The 17,853-nt window shown below is 46.5% G+C and overlaps 1 protein-coding gene across 2 annotated transcripts in view; it reads left to right on the top strand.

Moving 5' to 3' along the window:
• The first annotated feature begins 7,318 nt into the window (after positions 1–7,318).
• Positions 7,319–17,853, top strand: part of RELN (reelin) — a 271,266-nt gene continuing 260,731 nt past the window's right edge. The window contains exon 1 of one of the 2 annotated variants that reach the window (XM_015628416.3): positions 7,319–7,549. In XM_015628416.3, coding sequence (XP_015483902.1) covers positions 7,321–7,549 — 229 coding nt within the window. In that variant the 5' untranslated portion in view covers positions 7,319–7,320. The remainder of the gene's footprint in view (positions 7,550–17,853) is intronic. The other variant, XM_015628417.3, reaches the window with a different exon arrangement.

Raw genomic sequence — 17,853 nt, 5'->3', positions numbered from 1 at the left:
TCACACACACCCACTCACACCCACTCACACTCACACTCACACACACTCACACTCACACAGTCACACACACACCCACACACACTCACTCACACTCTCACGGTCCCTTTGCTCTCCCCAGCCATCCTGCCGGGCTGCGCGCAGCAGCCGCTCCTTCATCCCGTGCGCGTCTCTCGGGGCGGCCCTGGGAGCCCGTTCTGCCAAAAGCCAGGCTCCCACTCCCACCTCAAAAGATCCTCTTTAAACACAGAAGAAAGGGGAAAAAAAAAATGGAAAAAAGACATTTAGTTCAGCGCATAAAGTACAGCGTCTCAGTCTTTGAGGGTGGGCAACACATTAACCCCAATGTCGATGGGCTGAAGAAGAAATCTGAGAACCCGGCGGCCCCTGTGACCGGGTGTCACATAAGTTAGGAGCTGTGACACCGCCGTGTCTGTCCTGGCCCGGGCTGCGGGTCAGGGAGCGGGGATGAATCCTGAGCTGTCTCTGCCCGGGAGCCATCCTCCCGCACGCCCCAGCCCGGCTACCTCTCATCCTCAAAATTGTTCTGCAAAATTCGTGTATTTTAAACAGCTTTGATGCAACTACCATTCGGCTTTTGCTCAAACTGTATTTGCAGCTGCAGCTGGAGAGCTTTCACAGTAGCCACTAGGCAAACAAAACAGATCCTGCAAAATGCTTGTGGTCCCACAGGCTGCAGATAAGTGTCGCATCTTATGTCTCCGCACTGAGGTCCACTGACATGCACTCGCACAAATTGTGTACTTTAAATACATTTTAAACATAGATATGATAAGAGAAAGCCCTCTAAACCTGCAGTAAAATGTGTTTCCAGCTCTGCAAGTTTAGTGATCGATAAATGAAAGAGAAGGAATATATTTTCTGAGGCTCTTAAAAGTTTAGTGATCATTAAATAAAGCAAAAGGAGTATCTTTTATGGACTTCCACAGGATTTGCATCCCACTTTTCTTCACAAAGTAAACTGTTAAAACTGTCCTGGCCTGTTAGCCCTGTGTACCTTGGGTCCTTGGGGTTACTGAAGTTAGAATAGCAAAGGGGAGAGATAAATTAGGCAGTAAAATGGACTGAGTTTCTTTTGTGGCCACTGACATTTAAAAAATTCTTCAGATAAAGGCTACCCACGATAAATATTTGCAAGTTAATGAAAGCCTTGGAAACTTCAGTATGCAGATGTAACGTGGTTAAATACCCATCATTTCTTCATGGAAAGCCAGAGCAGCCAGTGGAGAGTAGGACAGAGCAGTCATGGACATGAATCCTTGTTCTAGGAGATACCTCTTTATGTAAGATGTGTGTATTTAATGTAATGGAAAATCAGATTTGCAAAACAAGGTCAAACATTAGAATTGTAAATAACCAGAGCCAAGTTGAATTCCCTTAAATATACCTAGGGATGCTTCTCACACAGTGGTGATAGGGCACAGTAGCACCATGGATCAGAAACAGGCAAAAGGATATTCTTATCCTTGCATTGCATCCAAAACAGTACATTGAGGGAAACATCATCCAAATTAGGAAAATATAAAAGCAAGAACCATAATGAATGTTGTGCATTTGTCTTCAGCAATTTCTGGTTTTATTCATAATAGATAATGAGATTAATTTTAAACTCAGAGTCCCTCCCACTGCCTACTTTTCTAAGCATAAGGGGAGTGTTAAATTTCTAGATTTACATCTCTAAAGAAAGCACATAAAATAGATAAGATATTGAACACAAAACCTTCCTACTCTTCGAAGGCATTCACCCTTAAATGCTATTATTAATCCAGACAACAGAAAGTTTTAAATACTTGTTCCCCAGCATACAGTTACTTTTAAATCCTATATTCTTTTTAATGGCTATAAGATCAATAGTAAATTTTAGGAAATTATAGTAAATTATCAAATAGGCTCACCTATTTGATAGCATCAACAGTGTTTGTAAAGAAATGCCTTTCTTAAAAAGAAAAGCCTTCTAATACTGTCTTTTATATTCATACCTCAATAAAGTTAACAAGCAATAGAGAAATACAAGCTTAATAATGGAATGCACTAAAAGAGAGAGAAAAATGTGTAAAGTTAAATACTCCAATTTCTGATGAAATCATGAGATGTCAGTTTACAGACGGTGCATATTGTAGCAGCCCACTGGAAAATGGAGCAGCCAAACAGCTGCTATTGTTCCTACCCTAGAAAAAATTAACATCTCGTAATAACATAGGCATGGAAGTTGCCTATAATTTCACATTTAGGCCTTTGTTTAGAAATGACTTGGGCTCTGCTTAAGAGCAAAGTTCATGAAACTGGCAAGGCAAGACTGCTTTATTATCTGACTGTGACAAGTCCTGTGCACAAAAAAGGGATTCATCCCATAGGGTTATTTGGCATGGCCAAGGCAACTCCAGAGTGCCAGGCCTCTCTGGTAAATCCCTGCATAAATAGGAGAAGAAAACAAGGAGACTGCATGAACTGAAGACTTTGTTTTGGAAGAAAAAGCAAGATAAGTTAGCTATTAATTACTTTTAACTTTCCTGTCCAGCATTCACAGGTCAGAGGTTTCCACTTTGCTGAAGCCAAACTTTACTTACATTGAAGCTTCAATTTCACTGACAGACCCAAGAGAGGGGAGTCCATCTTACTTTAGCATGCTCTGACCCATCCTCCCAGTTTCTTTCCTTGAGTGGGATTATAAAGAAACCCCACACACCTCGGGATGACTGAGGGGAGCTTTCCAGCCTGCAGAAGTGCATCGATGGATTGACAGCCCACCTGCTGCAGTGGGCAGGAGAATCCCTCTCAACAATTTGTTGAGGTCTGCTTTGTGTGTACATCTGATTGTCAAGAGGAAAGACATACAAAGACAACACTGAGTGCTTGTATGAATGAGTAGAAAATAAAGACTTGGTGAAAAAATCTGACTCTGGGAAGTCCACTTTATAGCTTCATTAGCATGAGAAAATGGAAAGTGTCCCAGCTTGCTGTCCTGCTTTCAGATGTTACATGCTATACCACAATAGATAAATGGTACATGCAATTTGGTGCTCCATATCTTTTTCTTATTTGCAGCTGATTATGTAGAAACCCTAGTCAGTTTCCTTAATTTTTGTCATAGAAAACAGGGGACAAGATTTGCATCAGGACTCTCCACATGGAGACAGTGACAAGGTTTTTCTACATACTTCCATGAGAGCCTTTGCCCAGTCCCAAGGAGCCTGGACAAAGCCCCTTATTGCTCCATGTTATTTAATAGTTCCACAACCTGCCCATATATTTTCAGAATTATCTGCTGTGGCCATGTTAATAAAGCAGCTACTTGCCTGCTGATGTTTTTCAGTTCTGCTTTTGGGGCGTGAGCTCGCTCCCTGAATGAAGTGAGCAGCTCTACTGCCTGAATAATCACTTCCTTAAATTAATATGGACTGCAGCCATGTCCATCTGTGCTGTGATTTACCACCACCACCCATGCTTGAGAGAGGCCTGTACCTCCTAAGTAATTATTTACATTCCACCTATTGCATTCTCCATTGCAGACAACAGTCTTCACTCAGTTCACAACTCAATTTATTCCTTGTTGTTTTCTGTGTTAAAAAACATACTTCATGAGGGGTGAAAGCTCATGGTAACCTCCATCCTGCAGTATTAGGTAGGTCCTGCCTTTAACAGGGAATAGTTGTAACTTACACAAAGATCTTGGATCAGACAAGAGAGAAAATAAAGATTATTATGATTTTTACAAGCTTTTATTCCTATTACAGGAGGACTGGTCTTAGATACTTTTCTTAAATAGTTGTTTTGATATTCTTAATAATAATATCTTAGCCTTGCTGTCATGGGATAGGTATTAAAAATTCTGGCCAAAGACTTTTCATAAAACCCTCACCTTCAAAAATCAGGTACTGTATTTACTCAGAGCAGTGAGGGGATATGAAACCAGCGCAAAAACCCACTGGGATGTGGCTGTCCCCTGTGAGATGGTGGGGACAGGGTGATGGGAGGCTCCCTCCATGCCCAGCCGTGTTGGAGGCTGCTCAGCAGCAGGGGCTGTGCAGGTGTGCTGGTGCTCCAGGTTGTAGCAAAATCTTTCAAATCAAGTAAGAATTTGGGGTGGTTTATGAGTAAATCATGCTTGTATCAGTGAGACTGTGCTGGAGCTGGGGCTAGGAATACATTTTCCTTTAAAGAAAGGCTGGCAGAGTCTGGAAGCTTCTTTTTCTTCTTTCCCCCCAATGCACAGGCCTTGGTCACAGCTTTGGCTCCCTGCAAATGTCTCAGCAAATGTCTTCCTGCTATTGTAGGGACATCACAAAGTTTTGGGGTTTGTGGGTTCTGATCATCTTGATTTGTGATGAAGGCCACTACTAGCATCACTTTCCTATGCAAAGATGAGCCTGAAATGTGCAAGAGAGTTTTGGGAAGCACTTTTTGACCTAGGTGTGTAGAGTCTGAGGTGTCTTTTCTGAACTGAAAGTCTATTACATTATTCCTGGAGGGTGCAGAAAATGAGGTTTGAGGTCCCAAAAAGTCCCTTTGAATATCCCTGTGTCTTTGAATATTAGTGGGGAGTCTACTGGATTCCTCACCAACAGAGCATGACCACAAGACTTCCTCATCCTGCCCAGTGAAGAGGAGGTTATAGATCTTGTGAAAGTGTAAGAAACAAAGGAGAAAGGAGAGAGAAAGGCATAACATAAAGAAATGGAGGTTACTAAGGAGAGGCACAAGGCTTCCAAGTGGAGTTATTACATTTTCATCTTCTTTTACTGACTGGTAAAGTCCCCTTTTGGTAAGTAATGCACACCTCCTAGAAGAAAGGGGTGTGCTGGCTGCACTAACAGCCCTGGCTTCTCTGGATACTAAGAAGCTGGAAACAAAGAAAATTCTGTAAAATTCATCATTACAAGCCCTATCCAAATCCCAGTGACTTCAGGGAGTGCTAGTCTGAGCCCTGAAATCTGCTGGCAGGTTAGCTATCCCATGGTCCCAAGATTATTTAGGGAACAATCTCTTGAAACAAAAAAAAAAAAGTAAAGGCTTGCTGGAAACTGGTACAGTAGCATCCTGACAGAGACGGATGGCATCCCCTCCCTGAGCAGTGGGACCCCATCACCCCCTTTCCCTACCACTTCCTTTTTTTATAAGAGAGTTGGATGCCTCTAGCAGCCTCCTCCAAAATGACTGGCCAACTTTCCACGGCTGCTAGGCAGAGCAGGCACAAGCCAGGGTGTGTTTGCTCAGCTGAAGCCCCTCTGGCATGGCCTGGCCTCTCTGGCAAGCCCTTGCTGGAGGGAAGCAGGAGTGCACGAGGGAGAACACATCCTGTTGGCAGCGGTTTCACCAGTGAGCCTGCACAGCTTTTGCCTGCATGAGATTTTGGCATGAGGAAATTATATTATTAGTCTGTCACTTTTACAAGCATTGAAATATATGGAGGAGGCGCAGATGTTAAAAAATAACCACCAAAGCAAACAAATACCCAAAGTTGAAAAACAAATAAACCACCCAAAAAAGGAAGCCTTGGAGCCAAACTGACTCCTCACCAGCTGCTGTCAGGTCCACTTTCCACAGCAGTGGCCAGGGACACCCACCAGCCAGTGATGGGACAGGTGTTCCATCCCCTACGTGGTACACCACTGGTGCCTTTTGTCTTTATAGCAAAGGCAGTGCATTTCTCCATCCAAGTTGATAAAGGACACTACCTCATTCCATCCCTAGTGAGGCACAACCCAGTGAGACAGGAAACACAGCAAAGTTCTGCTGCTGGTGGTGAACTCAGGCTCTGTGCAGAGCCAGCGGAAAAGGCAGGTTGGGCAGATGGCAAGGATGTCCCCTGGGCCACTGTGGATGGGCTCTCTGTCAGCTGGGTGGGAGGTGGGCCAGGGAAGCAGCCTGCATGGACGTGGGGCAGCTGCGTGGTGCCATCCATGTGGCTTGTGCCTCCATGAAGGGAACCTTTCCCTCTGGCACTGAAACCAATCCAGGAGGGAGCCCCTGGACTGTGCCAGTTTTGCACTTCAAAAATGCTGGCAGGTAGGCTCTCCTTTCCAATTACATCATGTCACTGCCGCTCACCCCGGCTGTCTCTGGCCGTTGGGCAGGATCCAGCAGCAGCATGGTGGGTGCTTTAAACCATTGTGGATTTGCTCCCATCTCCTGATGCCCTCTGTCAGTCCTGCTTTGTTAAAAAATTATGCTATGAATTGTTCAACTTGCCAGTAGTTTATGTTCAGTTTCTCATTCCCCTTCTGGTCTCCACCGGGTTTGCCCCTCTGTCTGGGATAAAGGGCCTGGGCGCACACTGACGGGGAGTTGAAGTCTTCTCCCAGGGACCTGGCCTGCTCCAGAGCTGCCCAACCACCTCTGGGGATGTGTGTGCATTTGTATCATTTTGAAATGGCAGTGCAGAAGATTTAAGTAAAAATCTCACTTTTCCCCCTTTTCTCTGTCTCCCCAGAGACAGAGCTGTGGCTGGGACGTGGACAGGGGCAGGGGCAGAAGGGCAGAAATTGGAGCTGAGGCAAAGGGACAGGGACTGGGGCAGGGGAATAGGGGCAAAAAGGTAGGGAATGGGGCAGGTGCACAGGGGCAGGGAAGGAGGGACAAAGACATGAACAGGGCTAAAGGTCTGGGCAGAGGGACAAAAGGGTAGATAAAGGAATAGAAGCAGAGACATTTGGGTTGAGGCTGAGAGACAGGAACAAGGGAACAAGGAGGGAGCAGGATCAGGGACTCAGGTGTCAGGGTGGGGAGTAAGGGCTGGGACAGGGGCAGGAGCAGGGGCAGAGACAGGAACAAGGGCAGGGGCTGGCACCCAGGAGCAAAGCTAGGGGCAGAAGCTGGTTAGTGGAAGCAAGGGCGGGGACAGGGCAGGGACAGGGACCCCGCGGCAGACAAAGGGCGGGCAGCAGAGCCCAGCTCGCAGCCCCCGAGTCCGCGGCGGCAGCACCGCACACCGGCGTGCAGAGCGAGGAGCAAGGAGGAGCGGGCGGCGGCGGAGGAGGAGGAGGAGGAGGAGGGGAGGGACCTTCCCCTCCCTCCCACCCCGGCACCGGGGGAAATAAATTATTCCCAGCCCTCGCACTCCCAGCTCCGTGCCCCGCACCCCGGCAGCGGCAGGCGGGGACGGCTCAGCCTTCGTCGGGCGCGGAGGGGCCGCCCCTGCCCTCGCAGAGCTCCGCTCCGCTCCTCGCCCGCCTCCCCACGAGCTCCCGCGGCCGCGGCGGGGGGCAGCGCCCGCCCCGGCCCGGCCCGCCCCGTCCCGCGGAGCGGAGCTGCGCCCCGGCCCCGCCGTGCCCTGGATGCCCCAGCGGCGCCGGCGGCAGCAGCATGGAGCGGCGGCGGGGCGTCCCCGGGGGCTGGCCCTGCCTGCTGGCCGCCCTGGGTGCCCTGCTGGCGGCGGGCCGGGCGGCTGCCCCCCGTGCCCGCTTCTCGCCCTTCTTCTTCCTCTGCACCCACCACGGCGAGCTGGAGGGCGACGGGGAGCAGGGCGAGGTGCTCATCGCCCTCCACATCGCGGGCAACCCCGCCGCCTACGTGCCTGGCCAGGAGTACCACGGTAGGTGGTGGCGCTCGGCGCTGCTGGTCCCCGGGCGGCCCCGGAGCGTCCCGCGGGGAGGAAAGTGGCGGGGGGAAAGCGGGAGCCCCGGACGGTGCCGGGTGCCGTGCCCCAGGGCAGCCCCGGCGGCGGCTCGGCGGAGCGCCCCGTCCGTGCGGGACCGTCCTGCCTGCCCCGGGCCCCGGGACCGCCGCCCGCGCTCCCGTCCCAGCGCCGCTTCGCCTCGGAGCGGCTCCCGCCGGGCGCTGCCCGGAGCCGAGCGAGTTCCGAGTCCCCGCTGCTCAGCCGGCCCTGGGCCGGATCCGGAGCATCACGAGTTGCTGGCGGTTTGTCCCTTTCCCACTCCAGCGGCTTTCGGAGCACCGTGAGCTCAGGCTCTCCTGGGGGGCTGCACGGTGCCGCAGCTGGCGGCTGCCATCGGGTCACCGCCGTGTGTCACCGCCGTGTTGTCACCGCGATGTGCCCAGCGCGGACCCGGCCAGCCTGTTGCTCCCTTGCAGGGGCCACGGACGACAGGCGGGGGTCAGGCACTCACAGGTGGCTCTGGAGATGGAAGGTCGTGCCTAGAATTAATAAAAAACCCCTGCTTTTTATAAGCGCCCGGGCGGAGGAGAATGAACAAGAAAGAATAGGCAAAGTTTTTCACAAAGTAGTGTCTCTACTTGTAGCTGCAGTGGGTGAGTGGCAGAGCCCAGGGCTGAATGGGGCAGGTACACTACTGTGGGAAGCTGCTTTCGGCTGCAGAGTGCCCCTGGACACCAGCACTGTGCGGTGCAGCAGCCTCATCACCATTTCTCTGGATAGGAAACTTCCACGTGTGAAACATTTTTTAATTCTTAACGGTGGGAGACTGCTTAAGGGTATCTTCGCTAATCCTTCTTCTCTCTTTGTGTCTGTTTGGAGTTTGCAATGCTACAGAATAACAACAGCAAATTCTGCAGTAGGCAATTGGAAATCAGAGAAAATGACAAGAAATATTTGTTTAAAACACGTTGCTCAAAAGCAGATACTGTTTGATAGTCCCTGACTAAAGATAGAATTAAACTTCTGACTTTGATATGTTCCAGCTCAAAATTTAAGTTTCAGGTAAATTATTGAATAGTTACGTGAAAATTCTAATTGAAATTTTTACTGTAAATACATAAACCTCAAACACATCAAATATTCATTTTCACACAATATAAGGCATCCTGAAGTTTTTCTCCATGTGTAAGCTTTAACAGTATAGTTTTACTAAATTCATTGGAAACTTTTGATTTTAAAATACTAGTGGCCTTTCTAAAAACCCAGATATGTAAGTTATATGACTTCACCGGAATTTTTTTTTTTCCTTAGATTTTACAGCCCATAATACACACTCAGGTTATGTAAATTGCATTCAACCTGCTGAACCACAGATGTGCGAAGCAAGAAAAGAAGCTGGGATTTCCAGTTTGCACTATTTTAAATGCTGAATTTTTGAAATTATATTTCAACCACGTAAATGACAGAATCCCCTCTATCCTCGCTGCTTCCCTTTCCCCCCAAGCCTTCAGCCCGCATTTCAGCCTCGTTGCTTGTCTAGGGATAGAGGATTGTGGCGGGCAGGGCAGCGGGAGCGCGGCGGGCAGGGCTGTCCGGCTGTCCTGCATCGGGCAGGGCTGTCCGGCTGTCCTGCATCGGGCAGGGCTGTCCGGCTGTCCTGCATCGGGCAGGGCTGTCCGGCTGTCCTGCATGGTGAGGAGCAGGGACCGATGCTGTTTCTCCGGGGATGCTCTTCTGACGCTCGTCCTTTTAAAAGGTTTTTGAATTTTGAAACACCAGCTTGCGGAGCAGCGCCCCAGCTGCGCGCCAGACCTTTCAGGTGGCCAAGGGTGGGTTTTCCGTCGCTGTTTTGCGTCTGACCCAGCAAAATGCGGCGTCTTTGAATCTACCTCTGCGCCTCGTGGGATTGATTTCTCCCTGTCCGCTCTCAGGTTTTGCGGAGCTTCTTCTGCCCCGCTCCCCCGCCCATCCTGCTCGGGGAGCTCCCCGGAGCCTCCGCTGACCCCGGCCAAAATCCGCCCATCCCGCTCGGGGAGCATCTCCTGCGGCAGCTCCCCGGAGCCTCCGCTGACCCCGGCCAAAATCCGCCCCATCCCTCTGCTGCGCGCTCCCGTCTGGAGCATCGCAGCGGGAGCATCGCTGCCAGAGACCCAGCTCTGCGCGGGGCTGCAGCCCAAGCACTTCGGGGGATCTCCTAAAGCCACCGTGTTAAGCAAGTGAAAACAAATCGGACGCGTTCAAAACAAGAACACAGAAGGAAGTCCACAAGCAGAACTTGAAAACTAACTTGTTTACACAGTGCAAGGTATAGGTACACCTCGGTGTGAGCCAGACTCTTAATTTATATCAAACTTGCAATGGGCATTTCTTTTCAAATTCGTGCATTGATTAAAAACCTGCCCATTACAAACCATGTCAAGAAGCACTGTATTTGCTATGCACAGTGTAGCAGGCATATTCTTGAGCTAAGCTTGCTAAATCAGTTAGATATTTTGAAATATGTGAGTATTTTAACATAGAACAATTAACAATGTTATATAGCACAAGAAAAAAAAACCAAAACAAAACAACAAACCAGAGTATACAACCTGAAGAAACAATTTCAAGCAATGTGAAATTTTATATAATATAGTTTAATGATGCTGAAAAATGCCAGTCTGTACTGGTTGAGAATTTATAATTTAAAAATAAAACTTTAAGGGTGGTCTTGTGGGGACACAGAGCAGGATTTTTGATATGCTGCACAGAAGCACAGGATGAGGGGAGATTTACATATGTACAGTGAAAATTCACCTGCTCAGAGCGTATATTAAAATGCTCTGAATCATTGCAAGTTCCAGTAAGGCCCTGTTTTACTGCCCCTTCGTTCTACAGGAACAGGTGACAGCAGCATCCACAAACATTGAGCTCAAAGAGGAGGGAATTGGATGAAACCATATGCCAAAGGATGGATGAGAAAAAATTCTGATTAAAAAAATCAGCCACTGACTTTCTGCTAATTTGTTTAGACATTTCCTTAGGCACTCAGAGGGGGAGTCAAACCACGGTGCAGCCAGTGGAGCTGTGACAGGGGCTCTCGGCCCTTTGCCCAACTGTCCCTTGTGCTGCCCAGCACGGCAGGAGAGGAACAGCGTGGGTTGCAGAGGACACTTGCCTGGGAAGCACAAGAGCTTCTGCAAGTGGCTTCTCTGGCACCCTGAATCTGGCATTTTATTTCCCTGTGCCTCTGAATTTCCTAAGTAAAACAAAGGCAAGAATATTCCCTACTTTGCATAGTTAAATTAGATACATTAGGATTTAGCGCTTCTCCCCTAATATTTAAAATTAGTCCAGATTTGGCCCTATTCCTGCAAACAGTAAATATTTAATCACTGCTTGAATAGGACCAGACCCAGGCTGCATATAAATACGCTCTTTTATATTAAGAGGACTGACTTGATACATCAACAAACAATTTTATTACCTTTGGCAGACTTTTATTCCTTGAATTAGCTTATTTCAAATGTGATTAAGTCCTTGAGCTGGCAAAGCACTTATAGGCTTGCTCAAATGCAAACTGACAAAGTGTTCACTGGTTTAATGTAGGCACCTGCTCAGCTTCCCCTCAGCCAAGGGGAGGCTGTGTGTTCTGGGAGCAGCATCAGGGCGAGCCTGGCTGGCTTGCAGCTTTCCTGGAAGATAGGGTCATCCCTACCCTCTTGTGGTTTTCTCCTGGGTTTTCTTCTGTAATATGCAGAGTAGAATGTAATTTCTTTTAAAAAAATTTAAAAAACCATCAAGCCCTAACCACTACAAATTGAAAATTTTTATACAATTCCATTTGGGTTTATTTGCAATCTGCAGTTGATTTTTTAAATCCATGTCAAAGCGCCTTCAGTGCTGAGAGCATGTACCATGATTTACAGATAAGTACATTGGAACTGCATAAAGAAATAAGGATAAACTTGAATGAACATTGAGTCTTTACTGACCTTAATCACAGAAAGCTCAAAATGAACAGTCAGATTTATAGTGTTTAAAAAATATAAACGGATTATCTTTACACTGTATTTGTTTTATCCCTTAAGATTTTTTTTTTTCTGTCACTGCAAACAGTTCCTTTTTCCCAAGGTTTCAAATTTAGATCTTTTAAGAACAACTTTGAACTGTTTTCCCATGATTGATGCTAAAACTCATCATTCTGCACTTAAAATAGTTTTCTTTAATAGGACTTGAGTTTCTATTTCACTCTCCATTGTTCCTTTTTTTTTTCGAGAACGGATTAACCTTCAGTTATCAGTTTCCATCTATGACTGCTACTATTCTTAGATATACTGTATATTGTCTAGAACTGTTGCTGCGGTAGGTTGTAAAAAAATGGTTTTTAACTATTTTAAGTGGTATTGGTGCACTCTTTCAGCACTGATAAAAAGTTGTTTAAAGTCTGCCCAATTCCACCTTTGTTACGAGCCACTGTATTTTAGAAATACAGATTGTGACTTAGTACCCCTTTTCATTAGGATTATTTACATTTCTGATGGGCATTTTTGTAAATTAAAATTGTTGTAAATTCAAATCATTATTAAAATTCAGTATTCATTGTTCTAAATTCAGATCATTATTAAATAAAAACAAGTTTGAGTTTGATGCAAAGGAAGGGAAGAAAAAACCAAACTGGAATTTAAATAGTGATGCTGCTTGAGGTATAATCGAGGTTGTAACTGAGTGGCAGAAACCCAGGCATGGATACTTTCTGTACCAGTTATGCTGAAGTGTAGGAAGCTTTTAGTGAGTCAGTAGAAGTAAATAATGCACAGGAAGTGATGTTAGTGCAGTTGTAACAGAAGAGAAGGTTTGCATCTCTCTTTTCTAGCATCAGCCCAAGAAGCACATCAGCTTCTTGAGTCTTTTGCAGCCTATTCCCTCAAAACGTTTGGTCTTACCCACTTACACCCTCCTCTGATCCCTGGAAGAATGGAGACTTCCATCATTTTCTGTTTAAAATTAAAGAAGTGTGGAAAACTTTTTGCTCATGGAAGTCCAGTTAGATCCACGGATTATTTTAGAACTCTTCTCTTTAGGGACCCTTACATTAAAAAAACTGAATCTGTCAATAGGTAGCAATGGTGAGGGAATTATTAGGAAGGGGGAAGACCCTTGATCTTCAAGTCTCTCCTTTCTTCTGAGGTCCCTAGCAATATCTTGCAGCTGCATAAGGGTTTCATAGCACATAAAAATTTAATCTTGGATCAGCATTTACTAAAAATGCCTTCATCCACCAGAGCCTCCAGAGCACACCCTGACTGCTGTATTTAGGATTTTCTTGCGTGAAGTAAGCTTTGCAAAAGGAAGGCTGATTTATGAGTGCTGTGGCCGGTTTGAATTTCTCAGATCTGAGCCTTACAAAGTGTGTTATTGAGGCTATATGAGTTTCTAGGTCTTGATGTTGACCAATGCATGTTCTGCATTTCTGAAGCTCTTGTATGGCCCCAAAGTTCATGTGGCATGTGTTTGTAAATTTTAAGAGTTGTGCTTTTAGGATCCCGTGACCAGAAACTGATGAAGGGTGCCAAGCCTGAAAGAAAAAGGTAGGCAAGGTCACAACTGACAGCCTCTTACAGACTGTGTTTCACTAGGGAAGATGTTAAATTTCAACGGTTTTGGCTGTCATCACTAATTTGTGGGCATCATAAGCACCAGCAGATGGCCCAGCCAAAGATGTAGTCAGGCACGGGATTGATGAAAGGAGGTAGAAGGTCCACAAAGGCCTAAATGAGCCTTTCTTGCAAATTTGCAGAAGAGATGTAATCTCCGGTTAAATCCTTTCTCCCCTCATCAGGGGGCTGCTCCCCCCTGCAAAGGAGACTTGATTGCCCCAAATAACAGAAATCAAAGCCAGCATGGCGTGACCCACATTTGTGAGGTGACATCTGACTGTGGGACAGACACGGCATTGTTGGTACTGTGGGTCCATGTAGGGCAGGCTGGGCTGGGCTGGGCCGGGCTGTGTACATGAGAAAATGATCTCTGCCTCAGAGAGTTCACTGTCCGAGGCCTGGGGCTGCCTGGGGACTGCCATGTGTGCATGAACCTTTCTTATGGCATGTCATCCAGCACGGGACTCAGGAAATACAAGAAACCTGTAAATGGTTAAAGGGTGCAAAAATACTGTTTCAGTGAGAGTGTTGCACATATTTTCTGATTTATGTGTCCAGAGGTATTTTCTAATATGCATAATTTACCTGTGAAATTTATTGCCAAAATCTGTCCATGTAAACTGCTTGTAAGTAGAAATATCTAACATGTATTTTTCTTATAAATAATTAATATTTCTAATTGTATATATATATATATATATATACACATATATATATAAACAGGTGTGTATATATTAGCAGGTGTATATACTAATAGGTGTACATAAACATATATATATACATATACATACATATGCACACATATATGTATAACAAGAGATAAGCCTTCAAGACCAAAGGTTACCAGTAAATGATTTATTAGTTGGATATTTAGGCACAGTGGTGTGTAGGACACTTCTCTGTTTCCTGCACTGATGATTGCACCAAACCTTTGTTAGTTCATTAGGTAGAACAGGACAAGGCTCTCAGACTGGCATAATTTCTCATTTTCCTTATTATTGCCTTGATTGGGATTTTTGGAGACCACTTCTTTTGAAACTGTAGCTTTTAATGATGGTACAATATTACAGTATTTGCATATTGACTGGTTGAAGTATGATTTTCAATTTGATAATAGCTGTGGTGATGCAGCTGGGATGGATTCAGATGCAACCTTTATTTGCATTGTGCGTCTCCTGCCCTACAGCTGTGGTTTAGATTTGTCATGAGTGTTTGCTGCATGGAGAGGGAAGGAAATGGCACTGTCTTACCTCTGAGAATAAGCAACCTTTCATACCAGCCCTTGTTATGAGAATTTCAATAGTCTCTGATGAAAGGTTCAGTCTTTCTAACATGCTTCCTTTCTTTGTCTTAACATTTCCTGCCTTTTCATTGGGCATGAAAGGTACACAGAGTGCAATGTGTGTCTGGAATGTTTGTGTAATTCCCACCTTTTTTTCCCTCACCAGCTGGGACTCACCTCTGGAATAAACATAGGACAAACCCTGTAAGTGCAATCTTTGATATCTGTCAAAGCACACTAACAGGTTGCATGGTGAAAGACCTTCCTAGGTTGTCAAGATGATGCCTTTTTGTTGAGCAGGTAGTCTTCCTCCATTCCTCCTTCCCTTAGGTCAGTCCTGGAAAGTGACTGGAAAGCCATAGCATGTGTCACACAATTCCTGCTGGGCTCTGCCCATGGACAGCATCACGGAGACAGAGATCTGTCAGGTCCATGCCCACAGGACCTTCTCATGGTCCCTTCAGTGCTCAGATGCATCCCACAGTTACATATTTTATCTTTTCCTAAAAGGAAGAGAAGGGTCAAGGAAGTGGGGTTTTTTGAAGACTTTGCTTTGTTTTAATGTATCTCTCACTAAACATTTTCCTTAAATAAGACCATATTGGAGGTGTGTATATCCCACATAGAGTGGGAGTACTGGGGTTTGTGGGGACATTAGAGCTTGTGCCTGTTTATTCTACACTCCAGGACCAGACATTACCCTGTTCTCCTGCAGCTGGAGAGGTCCTGGCTGGGGCTGGAGAGGGCACCAAGGGCCAGGCACAGAGCCACTTTGTCTCCTACAACCATCTGGAGTGGCTGCTGTCTCTGTGACATCAGTGTTTCCTGGGCAGCTGGGTTCAGCTTAGCTTCAGGCTGAGACACCTGTGGGCTTGTTGTTTGTCTCGCCAACCTCAGCATCACCTGCGTCACTCCGGACTCCCTGCAGTGTTGGCTATTCATCCTTGTCCTGCTGCTGTCAGCGTGGCTTTCTTTGCAGGGATGCTGCTTGGTGATGTGGTTTTTGTAGGTAGAGATCTCCCCAAGGTTCCTCTCTGTCCACCTGAGGGGACCCTTGGTCTTCCCAGGGAATCAGGACATCACTGACTGCTACCTTTTAGTGTTTCCACACGACCTATTTTAAGCAATGTCTTTTATGTGAACATCTCAGTCTAGAAAGCAGGATGTGTCCTGGGGGACTGGACATGACTGACTTGTGACAGTTGTTGGGGAGCAGGGAGGGAGTTCAGGCACTTTCCCAAAGGCTTTTATACCAAAGTGAAGACTGTTTGTTACAGTCGTTATAACATCCCTCTTGCCGTATTTTTCCATCCTGGGAACAAAACAGAAGTATCTGTTCCCTGCTCCTCTCTAGCACTTTGATATTAATAATGCTTGTGAGAGCTTCACAAGCATCTCCTTGGGAAGGGAAATCAATGGCACTTTTCCAGACTGTCTATTGAAGTTCAACCTGCAAGAGCCCTGAATGACAGTAGACAAGGAATCCATCTCCCTTCAGGTACAAGCTTTACCTTACACTACCCTGTCTTACATCCCACCCCTCCGCACTTTCTTTCAAACTTCTACATTGACCTTCCTAAAATTTTGTGTGCTGCAGGTTTCTCTCTGTACTGTGCAAGTGTTTCAGTGCATGCCCAAGTTCTGTCCCAGTTTCCCGTGTTCTGGGGTGACAAACATGCCAGTGTGTATCCAGCCCTGAGTGGGACCAGTGCTGCCCACAGATCCTCTCTGAGTATTTGACTGAGATGCCCAAAGTAAATTTTATTTTGTTTTGCTAGATGAGAAGCATTATTAATAAGCTCAGCCTTCTGGGTGTTGGGGTTCACTGGGTGTTGGATGTTTTTGTCAAGCCATATGTAAAACTGTTGCTGTGTCTCTCCTGGAGCAGAAGCCTTGGGGTGTGCAGCCATGCAGGGTGGTTGCTGGTTTCTGTCTTTGCTTTTACAAGATACAGCAGAGAGGGAACTGAAGTGCCCTTGGTCCTCTGCAGCAGGGTGAGCAGATTAATCATCAGAGAGGGGGCTGAAGGTTCCCATGTGTTTCCCAGAGTGGCTTCTACTCACACAGGTTTGTGACTCCTGTTTCCCACAGGAGACAGGGCCATGCTCATTGGCCTGAGGGAACTGAACTATAAACCAGACTGAGATGAAATGCCAAGAGCTCCTGCGCTATGCTAAGTAAAATTCTGATTGCCTCAGCTTAGACAGTTGTTCATTCTTCCCCACGTCTGCTTGAAGGGTAGTTTTGTAAATAAACAGGTATGACCCAAGAGAGCTGAGACAAGAAAAGGGTCTGCCTGCCAGCCCTAGCTCCAGCTGTGTCTGTGTTTCTGACTGTCCAGTTCACCATTCCTTGCTGCCATGGGTGGCTGGATGCTGGCACCTATCCCATGTCCCCTTCCAGAGCTGCGATGTGGCTGTACACTGAGCGGTCCAGCTGCTGAAAAGCACACAGAATAAGGGACCTCACTGTTTCCCTCTTTCCATCTCTCCAGTGTAATTTTCAAGAGTGCAGTTAGATAATCAAAAGTTGGCAAAGAAAAGCTCTGTACAGGGAAATCCATCAGGCAAGCTCCCCTTCGTGCACAGGCATGCATCCAGAAGCGAATGCTGTTTTCCCCTCCTCCTCCTGCTGCATCCCATCTACAGGCAGCTCCTGCCCCATCTTGGATTTGAAGGGATTTGCATATTGGTTGTCCACAAGTGGCATATGTAAGTTGCTCCTTGGGAATGTGTGGGGGAATAGTGAAAATTGATTGTCTGTGTGCACATGATAGCAGAGGGAAGGAAATGGGAAAAGAGAAAGCACACAAGACTCGCTGCCCAGAAGACTTGAAGAAGTCTGATAATATGTTTCTCTCTGTTGCTGAGATGTAGTTTGTGGTCATATCATTCAACAAAACTGGTAGAATATTCATAAATGAGATAGCAAAGCTGCAGAAAATCAGCTTTCCAGGAGGCCTGTGTTCTTGCAGAGAAATACTTCATGGAAGGGCTGTGTCTTTCCCTGTGGAGCCTGCATGGGGGAGCTCTTCCTGTGCTAGAAATGAAAGCAATGGGTGGGTGATCAGCCTTTTTAACATCTGAAAACAGTGGTGTGACCCTCTGTGGCCTCTCTTCATGTCAGGCCCTGGGATGTGAGAAGTCATTCATCACATCACAGGGCTTGGCAATGTCTCTGCCATTTGCCTTCCACTGTTCCCACTGCTCGCCAGGACAATACAATGCCTAGGAAAGGACATGAAATATAGATAATGGTTATCTTTCTGGCTAAACAGGCTGTGGATTCCAGCCCACAATACCCTTCCAGTGTTCCTATCTCACAGGGGAAATGCACTGCTGGAAGAAAACAACACTCCTTCC

The sequence above is a fragment of the Parus major genome, chromosome 1A (genome assembly GCF_001522545.3).
Source record: "Parus major isolate Abel chromosome 1A, Parus_major1.1, whole genome shotgun sequence".
Taxonomy (NCBI): Eukaryota; Metazoa; Chordata; class Aves; order Passeriformes; family Paridae; genus Parus; species Parus major.
The sequence above is the reverse complement of the archived record's forward strand: the minus strand, read 5'-3'. Positions and strand labels throughout refer to the sequence as shown.